This window comes from Protomyctophum bolini (assembly GCF_963924005.1).
Source record: "Protomyctophum bolini genome assembly, chromosome: 3".
Taxonomy (NCBI): domain Eukaryota; kingdom Metazoa; phylum Chordata; class Actinopteri; order Myctophiformes; family Myctophidae; genus Protomyctophum; species Protomyctophum bolini.
The window spans coordinates 49,260,262-49,280,037 of NC_137864.1; the positions used below are offsets into that span (position 1 = coordinate 49,260,262).

At 42.1% G+C, this 19,776-nt stretch overlaps 2 protein-coding genes across 4 annotated transcripts in view; both read right to left on the reverse strand.

Annotated features, from left to right (window-relative positions):
• LOC308313140 (sarcoplasmic/endoplasmic reticulum calcium ATPase 2) overlaps positions 1-12,078 on the reverse strand; it is a 40,510-nt gene extending 28,432 nt beyond the window's left edge. Inside the window, exons 1-6 of the mRNA XM_080760075.1 lie at positions 11,680-12,078; positions 10,007-10,127; positions 5,427-5,444; positions 5,172-5,254; positions 4,883-4,987; positions 3,759-3,897 (exon numbers count right to left, since the gene is read on the reverse strand). Coding sequence (XP_080616201.1) covers positions 3,759-3,897; positions 4,883-4,987; positions 5,172-5,254; positions 5,427-5,444; positions 10,007-10,124 — 463 coding nt within the window. The 5' untranslated portion in view covers positions 10,125-10,127; positions 11,680-12,078. The remainder of the gene's footprint in view (positions 1-3,758; positions 3,898-4,882; positions 4,988-5,171; positions 5,255-5,426; positions 5,445-10,006; positions 10,128-11,679) is intronic.
• A 1,937-nt stretch (positions 12,079-14,015) lies between these two features.
• Positions 14,016-19,125, reverse strand: pold4 (DNA polymerase delta 4, accessory subunit). 3 transcript variants are annotated; one of them, XM_080755491.1, is made up of 5 exons: positions 19,112-19,125; positions 17,305-17,426; positions 15,776-15,865; positions 14,704-14,815; positions 14,016-14,178 (listed from the first exon to the last, which is right to left on the reverse strand). In XM_080755491.1, exons 2-5 carry the CDS (start codon positions 17,411-17,413, stop codon positions 14,154-14,156), a joined length of 336 nt encoding a protein of 111 aa, XP_080611617.1. In that variant the 5' UTR covers positions 17,414-17,426; positions 19,112-19,125; the 3' UTR covers positions 14,016-14,153. The 3 variants fall into 3 exon arrangements, with proteins under 3 accessions (XP_080611617.1, XP_080611618.1, XP_080611616.1); XM_080755492.1 differs by lacking the exon at positions 19,112-19,125 and adding an exon at positions 18,288-18,400 and having other exon boundaries at positions 15,776-15,862; XM_080755490.1 differs by lacking the exon at positions 19,112-19,125 and adding an exon at positions 18,288-18,400.
• Between the last annotated feature and the right edge of the window lie 651 nt (positions 19,126-19,776).

The window sequence follows — 19,776 nt, forward strand, 5'->3', positions numbered from 1 at the left end:
GTAGGCTACTTTAAGTACATTTTGATAGACACTTTTGTACTTTTACTCAAGTACATTTTGAATTCCGGCCTTTTACTTTAACAGAGTACTTCTATAGTGCAGTATTGATACTTTTTTCCACCACTGACTGGGTTTCCATGACGATAACCGATAGAGGAGGCGGCATGCAGATTACTGCCAGGGAGAACTAAACAAAGACAATGTTATTTCAACGGTGTCTAAACAACCGGGCCGATGGAAACACACAACGCTGCTCTAGATTCCTAACAACCTCGGCCGCTCAGAGCCCTGCTGCGGAGCGGACATCAGAGGTGCATTACAGTCAGCGTTACATTAACGTTGCCTGTGACGACACCACCAAACATTGAACACAGCCATCTATAGATGCTGATTTCTGAGATAGTATTTTCAATAAGATTTGCATTGCTTTTCACTTGAATTCAATTCAAGTGAACAGTAAAAGACTACCTACATCACCTAGAAAGATAGATTTATAATGTATAATAATATAGGATGTGTGGCTGTTTAAGTGTTATATGATCTTATATATTCTGTTCCCTTCTTCCACATCATGGATGTAGGTGTTGCGGAAGAGGGATGCATACAATGCTGCAAGGTATCTGCAATGCAGGGATACAGCTCTCGTTTGAAATTAACCTCACATCTCCATTCCCAGTAGCGGCTGTGTATATGCAGGGCACTCGAGTGCACTGACTGTGTTCCACTGTGACCGTTTGACTCGCCTCAAGAGCTCCATCTCCAGAGTCACCTGGCTGTGACACGTGTTTACACACAAACTCAAACCTAATGTGGCCGGTTCAGTCATGAGTGTCTGGGTTGCATTCTTTACTGTGGTCCAGTGCACTATGCCAGGGGTTCTCAACGTTTTTGGCCGGGGACCCCCGGAAATGCTTTGGCAATGTCTCGGGACCCCCGCCCCGCACCCTCCCGACCCCCCAATATAAATTGACTGCTACAATAACCTTAATAATAGAGACAATACACCATAAATAAATACTGAAACCAGATATAATCATTAGGGAAGGTGTATGCATGTATACTGTGTACTATATGTAAACTCTTCATTTCCATTTTCCGGCCATTCAGTTGCATTTTTGAAAATTATTTGGGGACCCCCCTAAATAATTTGGCGACCCCCCCCCCCCGAGGGGTCGGGACCCACGGGTTGAGAACACCTGCACTATGCCACATATTGCTCATCTCAATCAGCCTATTTTAGGAATGTTCAGTATAATAGCCATTATTATCTGCAGATTAATTATAGCCATTTATTATCTGCAGATTATTTATGAACCCGAGCAGACAATCTGGGCCAGGGTGACTATATGTAGCGCTGCCGCTGGCCCAAGACTAGCCCATTCTGAACGGGAACCCCTTTTGGTGTTAGCATCATGTTATGCTTTAGCTATTGAAAAATAGCAGATCTACAAGCTCATAGCGCGCCACCGAGTGGCGCGCTACGAGCTTGTAGGTCTGCTATTTTTGAAACATCGAAGAACGATTGACATTTTTAGAATCTGATCTCAGGTCAGAATGGGTTAATCAGACCAGTGTGTGTCCAGTGGAAACCTCGTATGGATCTGATCTCAGGTCAGAATGGGTTAGAGGATAAGTGGCCCAATTTGGGGTCTGATTCTTCCCTCCCGACAATGGGTGTACGGCCGCCCTGACTCGAGGCATTGAATATTCAAAAATCTTTTAATATATATAATATCTTTGAAAGTGAACATCTTTAAAATCTTTGCTTCTGGGTGTCTCTGGACAAAACATTTTGAGATGGGGTCAAGTCGGTGGTCAAATCATACTATAATTATTCACTCAATGTCTGTCTGAAACACTGTCATAGCTCCTAAAGCACTACTTGGTAAACTACCTCTGTATTAACTGCTAGATCTCAATACATCAGTTTATGCATGGTACCAGATCACAAGATAAGCTTTTGCTGAAGGTACCAAAAACGACTAAATTGGGAGATACTGCCTTCAGGGTGTATGCTCCACATTTATGGAATAATTGTCAAGACATAATTGAAGTTGAATGTCCTCGTTTCATTTACTATTTTTAAAAGACTCTTAACCCATTCTGACCTGAGATCAGATTCATACGAGGTTTCCACTGTGGACACACACTGGTCTGATTAACCCATTCTGACCTGAGATCGTTCTTCAATTTTTCAAAAATAGCAGACCTACAAGCTCATAGCGCGCCACTCGGTGGCGCGCTATGAGCTTGTAGATCTGCTATTTTTCAATAGCTAAAGCATAACATGATGCTATAACACCAAAATGGGTTCCCGTTCAGAATGGGTTAACTGACCTCACACTAGAGGAAGGCATATGCATCTGCTTTTTGAAATATTTGGTTATAAGGTTTTGTTTTCCGTGTGTACAGTATGTGTTTGTGTATTATATCTTGTGTACTCTGTGTCCATGTCATGTATATGTAAAATCATTGCTGTAAATTATGTTCTTGTTTGTATACAGGTAGGGCGCCATTGAAAAAGAGACCCTGGTCTCAATAGGATGCCCCTGAAATAAAGGTTTCAATCAATCCTCACTGCCTGCACCAATCGCTCCGACTTTTCACACAGGCATTGACTGTAATATTACGGAGGTCTTAACGAAGCCCTTTTTTGACTTTAACAAATTATTGATTAATAATGAATTTATTAGGGCATTAAAATTACCCATCCACTTACATGGGAAAATGCAAAAACTCACATCAAGTATTTTTCTCTCAGAAACCATCAGAGCTACAGTTACAACACTTGGAGGGGAGTTTCATAATAATTATTAAAATTAATGTAATAAATAATGAAAACAGCCAGCCTCATGGTAGCGCTAGAACAGCCTACTTTGCATTTCGCCTTATAACTCTTGAACCGTAGGTCGTAAAATCTAAATGTCACTTTCCCTGGATTCCTTAGGTCACGACGCAAACTCCCCATATAGGCCCATCCTGACACCCATTTGCGTCAGGATAGATTTTCCGCCATTTTGACTTTTCTTCAAAACACACTTTTTGCTCTTCAAAGCAATCCCATTCAAAGGGTGAAAAAACATAAGTCCGCTACATTACCCACACTGTACATCATCTGGTGTTCCTATATTCAGAACGGGTAAGGTCTAGCACATATCATGTTGAAGGTCTGTGCCCCACTGACATCGAAATATAGGTTTTTCAGAAAACTGTTAGGATTTAGAAGACATTTGTAGAATCGGCCTCCAGTCTTAATCATCATCATCATCATCATCATACTATAATTCAGCGAATGTCTGAATGTCTGTCTGTCTGAATGTCACTGACAGCGCGTTATCTCATCATTGACTGCACGAATCACTCCCACTTTTCACACAGGCATTGACCATATGAATATGGAGGTCTTAACAGAGCCCTTTTTTCGATTTGACACATTAATGATTAATAATGAATTTATTAGTGAATAAAAACAGCCATTTACCCCCGTTTATCCGTCTGTGGTCTATCTCCGACCGAGCCACACTATTAGCACACATCTCTCCATGCCAAAAAAAACCTGCACGCTCCCAGAAACCGGCTAGGTACTTTTTACAGACGCAACTGTCATATTTACTGTACAAATATTGTTTTTACATCACCACACGATCCTATGGGCAATGCGCCTGGGTGCAGTACCCCCCGCGGCCACAAGATGGGGAAAATATCTCACAACGGGTAAGGGCTAGTGGGATAAATTAAGCATCCAAGTCTTTCATTACCTGCCACTTCCACGATGTCCCCGGGGACAATGTCTCGGGCCCGGACTCTCTGGACACTCTTCTTGTCCTGCCGGTAGACCTTGCCCATCTCTGGCTCATACTCCTTCAGGGCCTCGATGGCGTTCTCCGCATTACGCTCCTGCCAGACAGACACACACACACACACACACACGGGTTGACTCATTTTCAAATGAACCAATCCAAATGGGACGACAAGCTGCAATCCATTAGCTAATTAGAGGGAACGATCATTCTTAATGACTTTGTAATAATGGACGAGATGACTTCACAGCACCAAATAAAAGGGTTTTCACGGTTCAGATTTCAATCGATTAGTTGAATTGCCCCCAAGCAGTTTGTTATTGTTTTTTCTGGTAATTGTAACTGACCCCAACCTGAATCTCTTATGATAAGTTAATATTACTAATTGTAGAAATAATATAAAAAATCTCTCAGTCCTGATGGAATATTAATGAGAGTTAAGAAGAAAAGACATTCGCCTCCACTTGCACCGTGATGACTGACATCTTAGTACAGACAACAGAAGAACAAAAAAAAAGAAAGAAAAATACATCTGTGGCTGGCTAGCAAAAATAAAAAAGATTTAGATTATTTAACCAGCTGAACCCCAACATCCATATCCTGGGGGGAACTTTAGCCCAAAATAGCAGATTTTGGACAACCACAACGAGTCGGTCAAGTTAATTAAAGAGCCACTAAGGTCTAGTTCAAGAGAATATTATGTCCTCCATGAGCATTCCATTCTTCAGATAAGGAGTTTCAACTCCTCACACTGCCCTTTGAGGGTATAGTGACATTGTGTGTATTTATTTTTTCATAAACCTTACAAATCTTAGCTCTAGCCCTTTCCCTTATGTGAACTACAAACAAAACTTTAACTGAGCATGAGTTTAAAAGTCAGCCAAATGAGATATCGGCATACAAGTGATATTACGCTAATTGTATATCTGTTCTTGAGGTACTGTAATTGTTTATCCCCCAAAATCTCATAGGCTAATTTGACTTTTGGGATGGGATACATAAATACGTTTGGCATTTGGCTTTGAAGGGCAGTACTATGCCCACTTGGGACAGAAATACCTGGTAAACACACACACACTGACCTGCCATACTCCTACTATGGCATTGGCGATGAGGATGAGGAGAATGACGAAGGGTTCAACAAAGGCTGTGATGGTGCCCTCTCCTTCTTCGAACCATGCCAAGGTCTGCAAACATGTTAAGGAAGGAAGATATCAGACATTTGTGTGAATCTCAATGTACTATATAACATACAGGATAAATATACACCTGTGTGTGGGCTGTACATGTGGACAGCGTGTGCACGACTGCACGTGTGTGTGTGTGTGTGTGTGTGTGTGTGTGTGTGTGTGTGTGTGTGCGTGTGCTTACAAAGGAGATGCATGCCGCCAGCAGCAAGATGCGAACCAACAGATCCTCAAACTGCTCCATGACAAGCGACCAAAGTGACTTCCCTGTAAACACATAGGATGGACAGAATAAAAAGAAGGAAAAGAAACATAGAAAGAAAGACAGAAAGCACTACAAGGGGCTACAAATATATACATATATAAATAACAGCCACAGAAAGAAACATTTAGTGCAATAAGTAGGAAGAAATGAGAGATAAGAGAGAAAATAACTCACCTTCTTCCGCCGGTAACTCTGGGAAAGAAAAGAATAAACAAAGGTCACACAAATAATTACATTATTCATATCTATTAGACACTGGGGTCATTATGTTGAAAATTGGCAGTATGGATTTGAGGGATGATGGAGAGACATCTTTATGAGACAGACGATATCAGAAACTTTACGTTTTGTGAAGAAATGTATATTTTCATAGTGACTGCGTCACAATGTCCTGGTACTGTACTGCTAGCTGATACAATTAACTGACACAGGACTGGACAATAATATTGAATTAGACCCCAACCAATTCAGTGAATAGTTCAATGCAATGATATAAAATAACTTTATACATTTATAATGCACATCTCTGTATTGCGTTTGAAAAACATATACGTAACTACAACGACAATTTCAACTACAATTTAAGCAAGTTGGCAACAGGTTGCCTAAATTCATTCAGCGATCATAGCAAACGGAGACATTTTGCTCAAACGGTTCCCCCTGAATATCTGCATAGAGGCAGTTCAATCTGTTCTGCTTTCATGTAGTGAATCGTGGCCATTAACCCATTCTGACCTGAGATCAGATTCATACGAGGTTTCCACTATGGACACACACTGGTCTGATGAACCCATTCTGACCTGAGATCAGATTCTAAAAAATGTCAGTCGTTCTTCGATTTTTCAAAAATAGCAGACCTACAAGCTCGTAGCGCGCCACTCGGTGGCGCGCTATGAGCTTGTAGATCTGCTATTTTTCAATAGCTAAAGCATAACATGATGCTAAACACCAAAATGGGTTCCCGTTCAGAATGGGTTAAAAATCGCTGATTCAAGATCTCGTGGCCTGCGGGCGGCAGGAACAGAAGAGGGTGTTGGTATCAATCATACACGGTAAAGCATTACCATGCACGAGTGTTGGCAGACTAACGGCAAATAGGAAGAGCGGAAGGCATTTTGAGACGAGAGTTGGACCCTGTGGCTTGCAGAGAAGGGTCCGCAAGCACATCCTCGCATCAGAAAATGCCTAGAGCAAGAAGAGCAGGCACCTCTTCCGGGTTTTTAAACAGCAGGTTGAGGATGGAAATGATGATTGCGCGCTTTGCCGGCGCTACAAGTTGAAGCCGCTCGCGAGCGTCATTTCCATCCACCAGCTGGTTAAAAACCCGGAAGAGACGCCGGCTCTAGGCGCTTTCTTGCCGTGAAGGTGTAGGTGCAGGCAAGGAGACATTTAATTGAGAGGAGTTGAACCTAATGAACCGTTATTGAGACGTTATAATAAAGGACAATTATTGGATTAAATAAGTATTTTACAGGTCACTGCATGGGAGTGGAACTATGTGAAATTAATGCCAGCATTGCTTTAGTGTCAAAGGAAAGGAAAACATAACCTCTTGCATTTGGGAATATTATGAGTTGTTTTCGGATGCCAAAGGTGAACGATTAAAACGTTTGATTTTAACGAACAATGGCTCCCTTTTAAAAGTGTGTACTATTAATTGAAATGCTCGTTCCGTTTAACATTACTATCTTATCTTTAGTATCACAATCCTAATCATAATTGAATCATAACATGAACTACTCTGTAGAGCTCAAAGCAATGTTTATGGAAAGTAGACGGCAAGTTTCTCCTCCAAAGCTCGTAGCGGATTGGGCTATTTCCCCGATACAGTTGGGTGAGTACAGCATGTCTGCTCTCCATCCTGTTCTGCTGCGTTTAGCAGCGAATAGAACAGCATGTTTGCAATGATGTGCTATCCGGAGGAGGATGATCACTACTGCCGGTGGTAACTTTTATTAAGCCTTCTGTAAATGTGATATCTAACCCATTCTGACCTGAGATCAGATTCATACGAGGTTTCCACTGGACACACACTGGTCTGATGAACCCATTCTGACCTGAGATCAGATTCTAAAAATGTCAGTCGTTCTTCGATTTTTCTAAAATAGCAGACCTACAAGCTTGTAGCGCGCCACTCGGTGGCGCGATATGAGCTTGTAGATCTGCTATTTTTCAATAGCTAAAGCATAACATGATGCTAACACCAGAATGGGTTCCCGGTCAGAATGGGTTAACAACTCGTGCAGTGGTTTCATGCCCACGGGTTTGATCCTCTTCGCCTCGTCTGCATCCCACAGAATATTGATTTTCGTCCCAAATACATACATTAATGTCCCCTTGAGAAGCCCTAGCTGGCTGTTGGGCTTGTCTCGGCTAGAGGCCTGGCCATGGAGGACTGTACGACATGAATGTGTGACCACCTGAATCCAACCTCGTGCCTCCCACGTGGGTAGCCAATGACCACACCACCCATCTAAAAAGGGGAATCTCCCATAATAAGCCCAGGAAGAAATTATGTTTCAAATATTACTGTGACTGAGTGGTCACGTGGGAAACCCATGTGAAAAGGGGGATTTTGATGGTTTGTTGGTTGAGAGATCCATTTATTATACCCAGTTAATCATATTATTGTCTGAATCATTAATCTTAAATAAAGGCCAATTAGTTATGGCATAATGTGATCAATACAATTTTACTAAACATGATTATGCTATGATATTGTTTATCCAAGTTTAACCTTTTACCTAAATGATTACGTGTATACTATGTTTGTCCATTATACTGTAACAATGTCTCCTCTCACAGAACCGAAAGACCCCATATTGTGTGCACAAGACACTTTTCAACCTCTCTTGACATCATCGATGGCGAATCCAAGCTAATAGAAACTGCAAGCTTTCTATTCCTGAAAAGTTGCAATGCGAAAATGGAAGTCATCGTTCTCACGATAAATAAATATCTTGTAAACCTTGTTTAAAAAATAATCTGCTTAACGATAATGTCACTGGTGTACAGGTTTCTGAACTGCCCAACTCCTATGAGACACAGACCGAGTAGAAAAGAATTGTGGCATTTCATCATGAACATTATTAGTGAGGACCAATTATATGAAGAGATGTTGAAAAGTGGTGAAGTGGTCCTTTAAGTTGATGCTCAAGTATTGAGCAATGGATGGAAAAATACCGGATAAGGGCCTCAGTGTTCATGTGTCACCACAATTCCATATTCTCTATATACTGTACGTTGTACTGTATGTGCTTGTATGTTCTCTGTCCCTGCAGGTTAACTATGACTAAAAGAAAGAAATTTGACGCCCATGAAATCTCATGTAATTCATATTATATTATTCAATCTGTAATACTTTATGCTACTAAAAACTTTATGCAATTTGATTAAATACATGTTAAACCTTAACACTTTTGTCTGTTCTTAAACTTCACCAACACTTTTGGTGTTTTACCCCCTCGGGCCAGGAACCCATTTTTGGGTTCTGTACAGTATGTAGAGTATTCAAAAATTACAAAAGATGTATGCCGTTATATATATATAAATATTTGAAGTTTTTCAGAAAACTTAGGTCAGGCTTTAGAAGGCGTTTTTAGAATGGGCCTTAGGCCTAAATGGGTTAACCCATTCTGAACGGGAACCCGTTTTGGTGTTAGCGGGTTCATCAGACCAGTGTGTGTCCAGTGGAAACCATCGTATGAATCTGATCTCAGGTCAGAATGGGTTAATCAGACCAGTGTGTGTCCAGTGGAAACCATCGTATGAATCTGATCTCAGGTCAGAATGGGTTAATCAGACCAGTGTGTGTCCAGTGGAAACCTCGTATGAATCTGATCTCAGGTCAGAATGGGTTAAAGGACGTGCAGAGATGGCGTGCTCCATGAGGGCATTTAAATTGTCTCACTGCACGATTTGTTTTGTTGTCATCAAGAGGCTATCTACTTCAGTGGCCACTTCACTTTACTTTCAACATCATCAGGTAAAGATAATTAACCAGAAACCAGGACAGAGATGATCCGACTTTGAAGCCTTTTAATTGTTTGATATCGGCTAGCGATACACTACAGACTACAGTCTAGGAGCATCTATTGTGCAACTTTTGAGAACACTTCCAGTTGGTCCGTCATCAAAAGTGTTCCCCCTCCATTTTAGTGGACCAGAGGAAAGATCGCTGAATTCATGCCTCATGTGGTTGGCGATCCTCCCGTGAATGTTTCGGTTAGATGCTATGCTACAGTATCTGCACAACAAGTCAACGAGTCACTGTTTCACCTTGAAAAGGGCTCTGAAGCCACAAATAGCTGGTCTATGTACTGGTCCCAACTGATGCTAGGCAGTTAAAGTGTTAAGGATATACTGTTGACTGAGCTGTGTGATTATTGGTAGTTCTGAGAAAAAACAGTATTCATGCATCTCCAAAACACACACTCAAAGAAAAACAATTGTGTTGACCTCACAGGGTCACAGCGCACAGCGTGTTTCAAATCCCGTTTGTGATCGCATGACCCCTTTCCTGGTCCGTTTCCTTTTACGAAAACCCTACAGATACTGTATACTTAGTAGTAACCAACCTCTATACTAGACTTCTTGCACTCGGCACTAAAATATCTACGCCCCAAAATAGCCTGTGAGATTGTGAACCAAATTTCAAATTTTGAGCAAATAGTCGCCTGCAGAATAGGAATGCTAGGAATTCATGTGGTAAAAAGAAATGAATAGTTTGGAAACGCATCATCATCTTCACGTACCGTTGGGGCCCCATCGCTCTCTGCTCTTCCTCAGATGCTCGATGCTCAGGCCTGTGGTCTCGTTGACGCCGAAGAACCCCAGGACCTCCTCCACCGTCTTGGTATGGGCATTGTCCATCCCCTGCAACCCAGGAGACGGGGGTGGGAAGGTGGAATAAGAGGTACAAGGGTTAGAAGGAGGGGAGGCAGGGGGACGAGAGGAGAGAGAGAGGGGCAGGGGCAGAGAGAGGAGGGGAGAGGGAGAGAGGGAGGGGATGACAGAGGGATAGAGGGGCAGAAAAGAAGGTGAGAGAGGGGAAGGGGTGAGAGGGAGAGAGAGATGTAGGGGTAGAAAGAGGAGGGGAGGGAGAGAATGAAGGAGTTATAGGGGGAGAAAAGAAGGAAAAATAGGGAAGAGTGAAGAGAAGGGATGAAGGAGGGATGGGGGGAATAAGGAGAGAGGAGAAGGGAGAGAGCAGAGAGGAGGGGAGAACGAGGGAAATGTTTGAGGGGAGAGGGGTCAGTGAAAAAAGGAGAGGGGGAGGGAGGAAGTGACAGAAAATGAGATGAGAGAGGGGGCGGCAGAAGGAAAGAAGGGACCAGATGGGGAGGGTGCCAACAAGAGAATGGTCGACAAGAGGAAGGGGGAGGTGGGAACAATAAGGCCATGACAGAGGCAGCAAGAGAGGAGGAGCAGGAAGAGGGGAAGGCGAGGAGGGGTGAGGATGGAGCGAGGGCAGATAATGATAGGGAGGATGAAGGGGTAGAGAAGAGATATATGGGGACGGGGGGCAAAGATTAAGAACTATTGTCCTGTAAATGTTTACAGTGTGTGTGCACCCATTATGTGAACATTACACACAGTTACACCACCTGGCCACATGGGGGTAATAATGAAGAATCTACTACTTGTAACCAGGCCACAAAAAAAAATCTGTGCCTACACAAGAGACTCACGACCCCCTGAGATATGAACCAGTAACTGGGGCTGTGAAGTCAAACATCTCTGCTGTAATTGTGCCCCATCAGAGCTGCTCGTGTGAGTCTATTTTAGGCTGCCTGCAGCCTGGTTGTCCTCAAATTAAGGATACAATCACGATAGGATGAATTATTTCCCCATCCTTTCAGCAGTTAATGAAGGGTAATTTATTTTCCATGGTTCTGAAAAGAAATAAAGCCTGCTAGAATAACCAATAATTGCAGCCTATAATAAATAGTCCTGACTCCTGATGCTTGTAAACACAGGTTATGGTGATGTATAGGCCAAATTGATGGCTTTCTTTTAGCCTATGCATTGAGCACAAAACATCCCAACCTTAATGATGATAATAATAGTAATAATAATTGTGTGTAACGATGGTGTGTAACACCATCATCCACCAATGCCACCATATCATTCTGAACAGACTGACATTTTACAGCAGGTGATATCAATAATACACACAACACCCGTGTGGCACAATGTTTCATGTTTCATGGAATTGTTATACGGACCATCATCCGTGGCCACTGTTAAAATGGAACATAAAATGAGGCAGATCGATGCTAGTATAGCTGCTAGCATTGCAAGCTAACAGTCCACCCAGGCAGTCTGTGGTTAGAAGTATCTGGATCATAATCCCAGTCTGTCAGCCCCAGCCTGTGCGTGTCTGTATGTATATGTATAGGCTACTTGTAAGCTGTAGGCTACTTACCGGTGTTATATGGATGCTGTGTCGCTGGGAAACCTTACTGTAGCACTATACTGTTCAAAAACAATATATATATATTAAAAAAAGACCAAAAAGCACCGTGTCGTCAGTGATGTAATAACACTCCGTCCACCACCGCAGTAAACCAGCGTTTAAATGACGGCTGTTGTTGCCTCCGTTAACCTTTACAGCATGACTGGAAATAATAACATTTTACAGCAACGAGGAGGCCGTCATTTTTCTTTTTCAGCCGCGACGAATAATATTACTAAAACGACACACTAACGCGCCGGGTTAAACATTAAACTGTTAGATAAGGCTCGGCGGCGTGTCGTTGCGTTGGGTTGTGATGTGATGATGAAACGTGATTTAACGGTGTTTGCTGTTTAGCGTCCCTGTGGCTGCAGCAGCACCAGATACAGGCAGGCAGGAAACGGTTGGACGCACAACGTCATGCAGGGCGTCAAACTCCTTCTAATACTCTATGGCGTCAAATTAAGCCCGGTTTCGTGGGAAATAGCAAATGTACAAGCTCACAACGCGTCGCGGTAGCGACGCGTTGTGAGCTTGTACATCTGCTATTTTAAATGCCCGATTCATACTAGACTAGGGTCTATTTGGGTTGAGTATATGGTTGTGAGCTTGCAGATCTGGTCGAGGCTAGGCCGGGTACGGAAGTTGACCGCATAGCGGCATATGTATGCGTGAATTAAGACATTTATTATTTTGTAAAATGTCAACTATTTGTTAACTTAGATGATTATGAAAAACTTGAATTGTGCTTCAGTAAAGCAATTTTCGTTTTAGCAGATTTGTTATGCAAATAAGGCTTGGGAAAAAGGCAGACTGCTTGTTTGAAATTTAGTTTATTTTATTGTACTGCAATATTGAAGCAGTGATTTAGATTTATATGTTGTGTCTGTGGCTGGTGGGCACTGGGCACCTCTGACACATACATAATAAATAATCTAGCTATATGTGCAGGTTGTGAGCGGGGGTCCGGAGGGGGGGGGGGGGCTGGCTGGCTGGTTGTGTGAGGGGAGGGGATTCAGGGATTGGGGAAATGACAGTAGGCGGGATCTAGGCCGGATATGAGTGTCCTGTGGCTTTCCCACAGGACAGATACGTGCAGCAGCCAATCGGGTTGAGGGATTCTCTATTCAGTACCCATCTGAGCCCGTTTTGTCCAATCATGGCACCATGCGTCTGCTGTCGCAGCACAAGTCAACATTTAAAGAGCCAATCAGCGTCCCAGCTGGACTGGCCCGGCACGCTGTGGAGTGGACCGTTAGAACAACGGGACGATGTGTGAACTGCAAAGCCTGCCCTCCTCCCCCTCCACCCCCTCCACCCGTTGAGAGATGGATGAATGACTCCAGCCAGGAAAATAACCTAAGGATTGATTGATTGATTGATTGATTGATTGATTGATAGTTGGAGAATTACAGTACATCTCAAGCACAATCAAAACAAAAACAAAATAGAGAATACAAGAACCGCGGCACCGATTATAAGCGACCGTACCTGATACGTTTCAACGTACAGATAATTATTTTTGATAGTATAATTTAGGCTAGGTCCTTGGTTAACCTGTCATCCCAGTTTCTCTCTGCATTCTTGTGATTACTTTGCTTATATTATTATTGCAAGTCGCTCTGGAGAAAATTTATTATTTAATATTGGAAGATAAAATATACAATACTCTTTCCGTTAGTTTAACAACAATAACCATGGCTTATATTATATTCTGTCACTAAATATCTGTAATGGGTCTCTGAATATTTAGACATTAAGTTGTCAAATGATAAAAGTAATAAAAGATACCGGTATACATGTATATCGAGAGTATACTGTACAATATAGCGTGCGTGCGTGCCTGTGTGTGTGTGTGTGTGTGCATGCAGATTTGTGCTGTTCATAGTACAATACAGGAAAAGCCTGGCTGGCTGCCTGAAGCCCACTCCTGTGTCCTACCTGCCAGTCCTTGCAGGAATTTCCCCGACCGGCCTCCGACGAGAGGCTGCTACCATCAAGCTAGCAAGGAAAGCCAAGATACACGACTGGCGTAACCTGCACAACACTACAGTGGAGATAGAGCCTCCAAACAGACTCAAGTCCCACGCCCTTACAACAAGGTGGCACAAGAGATGCTACGTTCCATCCCGGAGTGCATGACTGGCGGCATCCTGGAAGCAGGAGTGGGAGTCTGCTGGGCCCTCCCGTATCCACCGCTACATCTGTGACCCGGGTGATGATGGTGTTGAAGGAGAGGACCTACCACGCCTGCAATGGACCCTACTGAACCGCCTGATGAAGTAAACCCTCTTGATTCTTTATCTTCCAGTTGGACATTATTCTTTTTAATAAAAATGTAGTGTGTAGTAAAAAAAAGAAAAGCAGAAGGACATACACTAGAATACAAAATACAGCTGTTGACATTCACTGCTCATCTGTTGATCTCTTCTGCTGACATTCCATCACAAGGCGTAGTTTTTCCATAAACTGTAAAACAAAGATGCAATCATTCATTATCATGGAACATCAAATGTTACTATGAATCTCTCTCTATAGGTGTGTGTGTGTGTGTGTGTGTGTGTGTGTGTGTGTGTGTGTGTGTGTGTGTGTGTGTGTGTGTGTGTGTGTGTGTGTGTGTGTGTGTGTGTGTTACAAGAGAAAAATAGAGTCTGCAACACTGGTATGAAAAACTCAGCTCCACTGGTTTATTTTGAATGGAGTGGAGGTGCATGCTCTATTTCCTTTGTGAGTGTGTTACACACACGGTACTGTAAGTCTGGCTGGCATTTAACCCATTAAAACTGGGAAAGCATCTTGGTCATTTTAGATTTGCGCTCAACTTTGGTGGGATTCAGGAAACTCAACTTTGGTGGGAATCGCTTACACAAATACAAACATCTGGGTGTACTGGGAATCTGTGTGTGTGCGCTACCTGAGAGCACTGGGGATCTTTATGTGCGTGCGCACATGTGTGCGTGCGTGCGTACGTGTGTGCAACTGTGCATACGTTACCTCTGGGTGTACTCGGCATCGACGTGTGTGCAGAGCAGCAGGGTTCTGATCTCCTCAGGGGGGTTCAGACCATGGAGCTGAGCTCTGTCCCACCTCTCCAGCCTAGTGATGCCTGGAGGAGAGAGAGAGAGAGAGAGAGAGAGAGTCATTCATTTCTGTCAGAACATCACAATTGACAAGATGATACTCCTGTAGAATGCTCATGTATTCACCCAGTTCCACAGGTCCTGGGGCAAAACCCCTAGTATCCCTCCTGTTATGGATATATGTGGATATTCATTATACTGTATTTACACTACCCACTGACATCTCCTTAATAGTCAGAATACTGAAGTATACATTGCTATACCAGCTGAGGAAGTTAAAGTATCTGTTGGCAATGGTTACTACACTTTCTGTGAAGACAACTGACAAGAAGTATTGAGGATGTTAACTAAGGTGTCTCCCTAAGAATCTATCAAAGTTTGACGATTATTGCGATGCATTGACAGAAAGTGCACTTCGTTTGGCAGGTGTGAAGGCTCATTCGAATCCTAATGCGTATCAAAGAACCGCATTCTACTCCGACCAAAAACGAGGGTTTCGCTTCGCTTCCAATCGCACTTGATTACGATTTGGTGCAGGTGTGAATGCAATTCGCAGAAAATAAAGGAAATTAAGCAAACAATGTGGCGGGTGAGGAACTAAACACAGTTGGAGACGGAGAAGGCATATTTCACGCAGCGCAAAGATGTCCCGTCTCTCTCTCTCCCGAGGTCCAGTCCCGACGGCAGTCACGCTATGAGTATAATCTTTAACACCATAGATTTCACTGTGTAGGCTATAGTTTATGAATTAAACACATTGATAAGGTCCCTACTGCGTTTCCAATTGCTGCGGTTATACAGCGCAGTGTGAAGGCAAACCGCAGCAATTTAAATATGCTCCGTCCATTAGCATCGAGTCTACCGAAGTATTAGGTGAGAATGTGACCTAAGTCTGTACTGGACTTGTATGGTGTGTCTTCTATATTAACTGCGCAGACCTCCCACAGTGTTGGATGTATGTACTGTATGATGTGTCTGTACATTACCTGTGCAGGGCCCGTATTTCCAGTCCAGGTCAAATTGTCTCAACCTCTCCAATTCCTTCTCTCGGTTTGACATAATGGTGGCGTCGGCTTCTGGTTGGTCAAAATGCAATGCAAATCAGATGATTGATTGATTCAATTATTAATTTATTTTCTCAGTTAGCTTTACTTTTAGTAAACTCAGGATGCCCAGGATGCAATACTATCTGGGCCAGATGACATTTTTAACAATGAATGTCACAACACAGCACTGTCATATCCCACAAATCCTCCCCAAAACAGCAGAATAAATTGACTCCAGGGTAAGTCTCATGGTCGGGGGGGTAGGACCAAGTCTCATGGGATTTGTGATTTGTTTATAAACATTTGTGATTTGTTTATAAACATTTGTGATTTGTTTATAAACATTTGTGATTTGTTTATAAACATTTTGGCATTTGTTTATAAACATTTGTAATTTGTTTACAAACATTTGGGATTTGTTTATAAACATTTGGGATTTGTAAGTCTCATGGGGGGGGTAGGACCACTACCAGTTGACCTGTAAGTCTCATGGTCGGGGGGGTAGGACCAAGTCTCATGGGATTTGTTTATAAACATTTTGGTATTTGTTTATAAACATTTGTGATTTGTTTATAAACATTTGTGATTTGTTTATAAACATTTGTGATTTGTTTATAAACATTTTGGGATTTGTTTATAAACATTTGGGATTTGTTTACAAACATTTGGGATTTGTTTATAAACATTTGGGATTTGTAAGTCTCGTGGGGGGGGTAGGACCACTACCAGTTGACTGTATCTGCATTGAAGCATGCAGGAGCAGTTGGCAATAACAGTTAGTGTCTTGCTCAGGGACAGGGACACCTCTGCACATTGCCAGGGCAGGGAATCAAACCTCAGACCTTCTGCATTCCAGGCCACCTCTCTACTCATTCAGCTATAGCCGCACCTTTACTGTTTCTCAACGTCAGGTCTGGGGACCCCCAGGGGTCCAAATGGACACTTACAGGTCTGTAACTCTGAGTGTAAGTTACAGAGTTAAATGAACACAGAGGTTTTTAAAGTGTAGATTGGGGTCCCACAGTTAAAAAGTGGTATCAAATGGGGGTCAGAGACCTAGCCCTATAGTCACTACTCACTATAGGGCCTAGCCCTAGTGCATATTAAACTGGGGCTCCTTGACATTCAAAAAGGTTTAGAATCACTGAACTAGGGTGAGCCAATCTGCCCTAAAAAGCCAAAGTGCAACTACATGTTTGGACACAATTACTTTTAATTTATTGTTTTGTCACTCAAAGGTCAAACAGCCTTCATTATTTTGGGGGATAAACCAATTACCTTATGAACAGGCACGCACACACATACACACACGCGCGCGCACGCACGCACGCACGCACGCGCGCGCACACACACACACACACACACACACACACACACACACACACACACACACTCACACTCACACTCACACTCACACTCACACTCACACTCACACACACACACACACACACACACACACACACACACACCTGGCTGTGGTGGTGGAGAGGGAGACCTCTTCTCTTGCTTGTCCTCTTTCCGTGATTTCTTCATCACCTTGTATGAATCTGTGATCAAGCGGCGACGTTTGGCTGTCATGGTTATGGCAGTTCTGCAGCACGCACACACACACACACACACACACACACACACACACACAGGTTTGTGATCAAACTGTAGACAATACTAATAAGTGTGCACTTTTATTGGAGAAAATGTAGATGTTATTACCACAGACATAAAACAACATTATTAGGTCGGTTATATAGTGTATATACAGTATATACCTGTATATTTATATTCTGAACTTATAGTAGTATACTTGTATCATCTTTTATGACGTATAGGATTGTTATTACAATGTAACAATAGTGTAATAATTCATATTATACAGTATTATTATGAGTGCATAATGCATAAGCAATTGAGAAAGGGTATTCGGATTGGTTCTATATTTAGGCAATTTACACAGGCAATAGAATCTCTAACAGTTCAAGGTTCAAGTTTATTTAGTGTCCTCGAAGGGAAAATTCCAAATTGGGTTGCAGCATATATAGACAGTACATTAAAACACTATAAGACAGTACAAATAAACAAACAGTTCACATAGCAGATACTGATACAAGTACAAAGGTGCACATATAACCTTAGTTTGTACTGTATCATGTATCAGTATCTGCTATGTGAACTGCTGTTGCCTTCCTTGATATGTAGGCTACCCCTAACTCTCAAAGTGTGAGTTTTTCTATAGTATACTCACATATATTCACTCACATACTTTCACATCAACTACTTATCATAATATACATAACATAACATCATTCTCTGGACATAGACGATGTTCTGCAGGAACGCCCACTGTTTTTAGATACCGCCGGTAATCATTTTTCATCTTATAAAACAATAATCTCCTCTCAATCATATAAATAGTCATATTTAACATCAACCCATAAGAGCAATAATTAAACCTTACCTGGTGACTTAAAATAAAATGACTTTATATTTGTATTTCTCTCCTTTATTCAGTTTAACGCTACTCTAAGGTTTAAAGGTCTAACCAAAACAAAGACGAGCGTAGCCTATAGCCTACCTCTTTTTCTACTCTCTTATTAATGGACAGAGCGCTGTTTGACTGCCGCCTGTTGGCTGATGTGCAGAATACGCACAGTTATTATAATACAGTATTAAGTAGGCCTACAATTATGATGACGCGTTTTCTGTGTGGAAATGACCGGATAAATGAAGTTGTGATCTTGACGAAAACGAGTAAATACATTTAAAAAAGCAAAGCTGTTAAATATGGTGCGCGTGTGGCATCATAGATTGTTGATAATTTAATAATAATCAATTTAATAATCACGTAATACGTTTTGTAGATGTTAGAGAAACTGTAACATAACGGTATGAGGCTACACTGCTGCAGGATTGTAGTTTTACATATAGGCTATAGGCTATCTCTTTATATTCTCATTTTAGTGTGGTAGCCTTTCTAAATGTATAGGATTGTATTTCTTTGTAACAACCATGTAATAAGAGTGTAAAACACACACACACACACACACACACACACACACACACACACACACACACACACACACACACACACACACACACACACACACACACACACACACACACACACACACACACACACCAGGCTTATTTTACTCCATGAAATGTTTAGACTAGACTAGTAGGCTAATCAAAAGTCATGAGAGAGACTGCGCAAACTTGAAGAAAGAAGGGAAAGAATTTAAGAAATGAGAAGAGAGTATTAAGAAAGAGCCTGAGACTTACTGTACTGCATTGTTCAAAATGTTGGTTTGAGTGATGCAATATTACAATATAATCTGTTAAATAATTCCATGGAATTCCTGCTCTCGACTGCCGTCTAGCGTCTACTGTACAAGATATCATCATATCGTTTCATGTATCGCCTTTTTTTCTTCTTGAATTAAATAACGTTTACATTATGATTGGCGCATGTGGTCCAGCAGAGGGCAGTGTTTGACATCAAAATCGTTGTTTTCAGTCACAGAACCTTATCATAGTCTTCTCTTGTGACTGTTTGCTTATTCTCTGGTCTTTGGCATATAGCCTATTTGTATTAGAATAAGGTCCCAAGCATTTAAGACACCAGATGAATTCCTTGTTATTTCCCATCATTTTATATACTGAGCTTCACTTCCAAGTTCCAGAAGCATGCAGTACAGACCAAGACTGCCTTACATCTCCATTCTCCAATTAAATGTAAGGCTGTATATATAACTTTAAGCTGCATTTCCATGTGTCACCACCTCATGGTCACGGCTCATGACATCATGACATCACGCCCCGTGATATCACTCGCTCCACGCTCTATATGGAGCAGAGCTGTTCTGACATTCCATATCTTTCGTCTTCGATGTCTCCCTTCGAGTTCTCAACAGGCCCGAAACCCCAAACCTGCATTCCATCTGAGG

What these genes read in the sequence shown, in the direction of transcription:
- pold4 (XM_080755491.1), bottom strand. Translation starts at nt 17,413, where the DNA reads ATGACAGCCAAACGTCGCCGCTTGATCACAGATTCATACAAGGTGATG. An exon ending in GAAATACGGGCCCTGCACAG is followed by an intron (nt 14,816 to 15,775) that starts GTAATGTACAGA and finishes TCTCTCCTCCAG; the next exon opens with GCATCACTAGGCTGGAGAGG. An exon ending in GATGCCGAGTACACCCAGAG is followed by an intron (nt 14,179 to 14,703) that starts GTAACGTATGCA and finishes TTTGTTTTACAG; the next exon opens with TTTATGGAAAAACTACGCCT.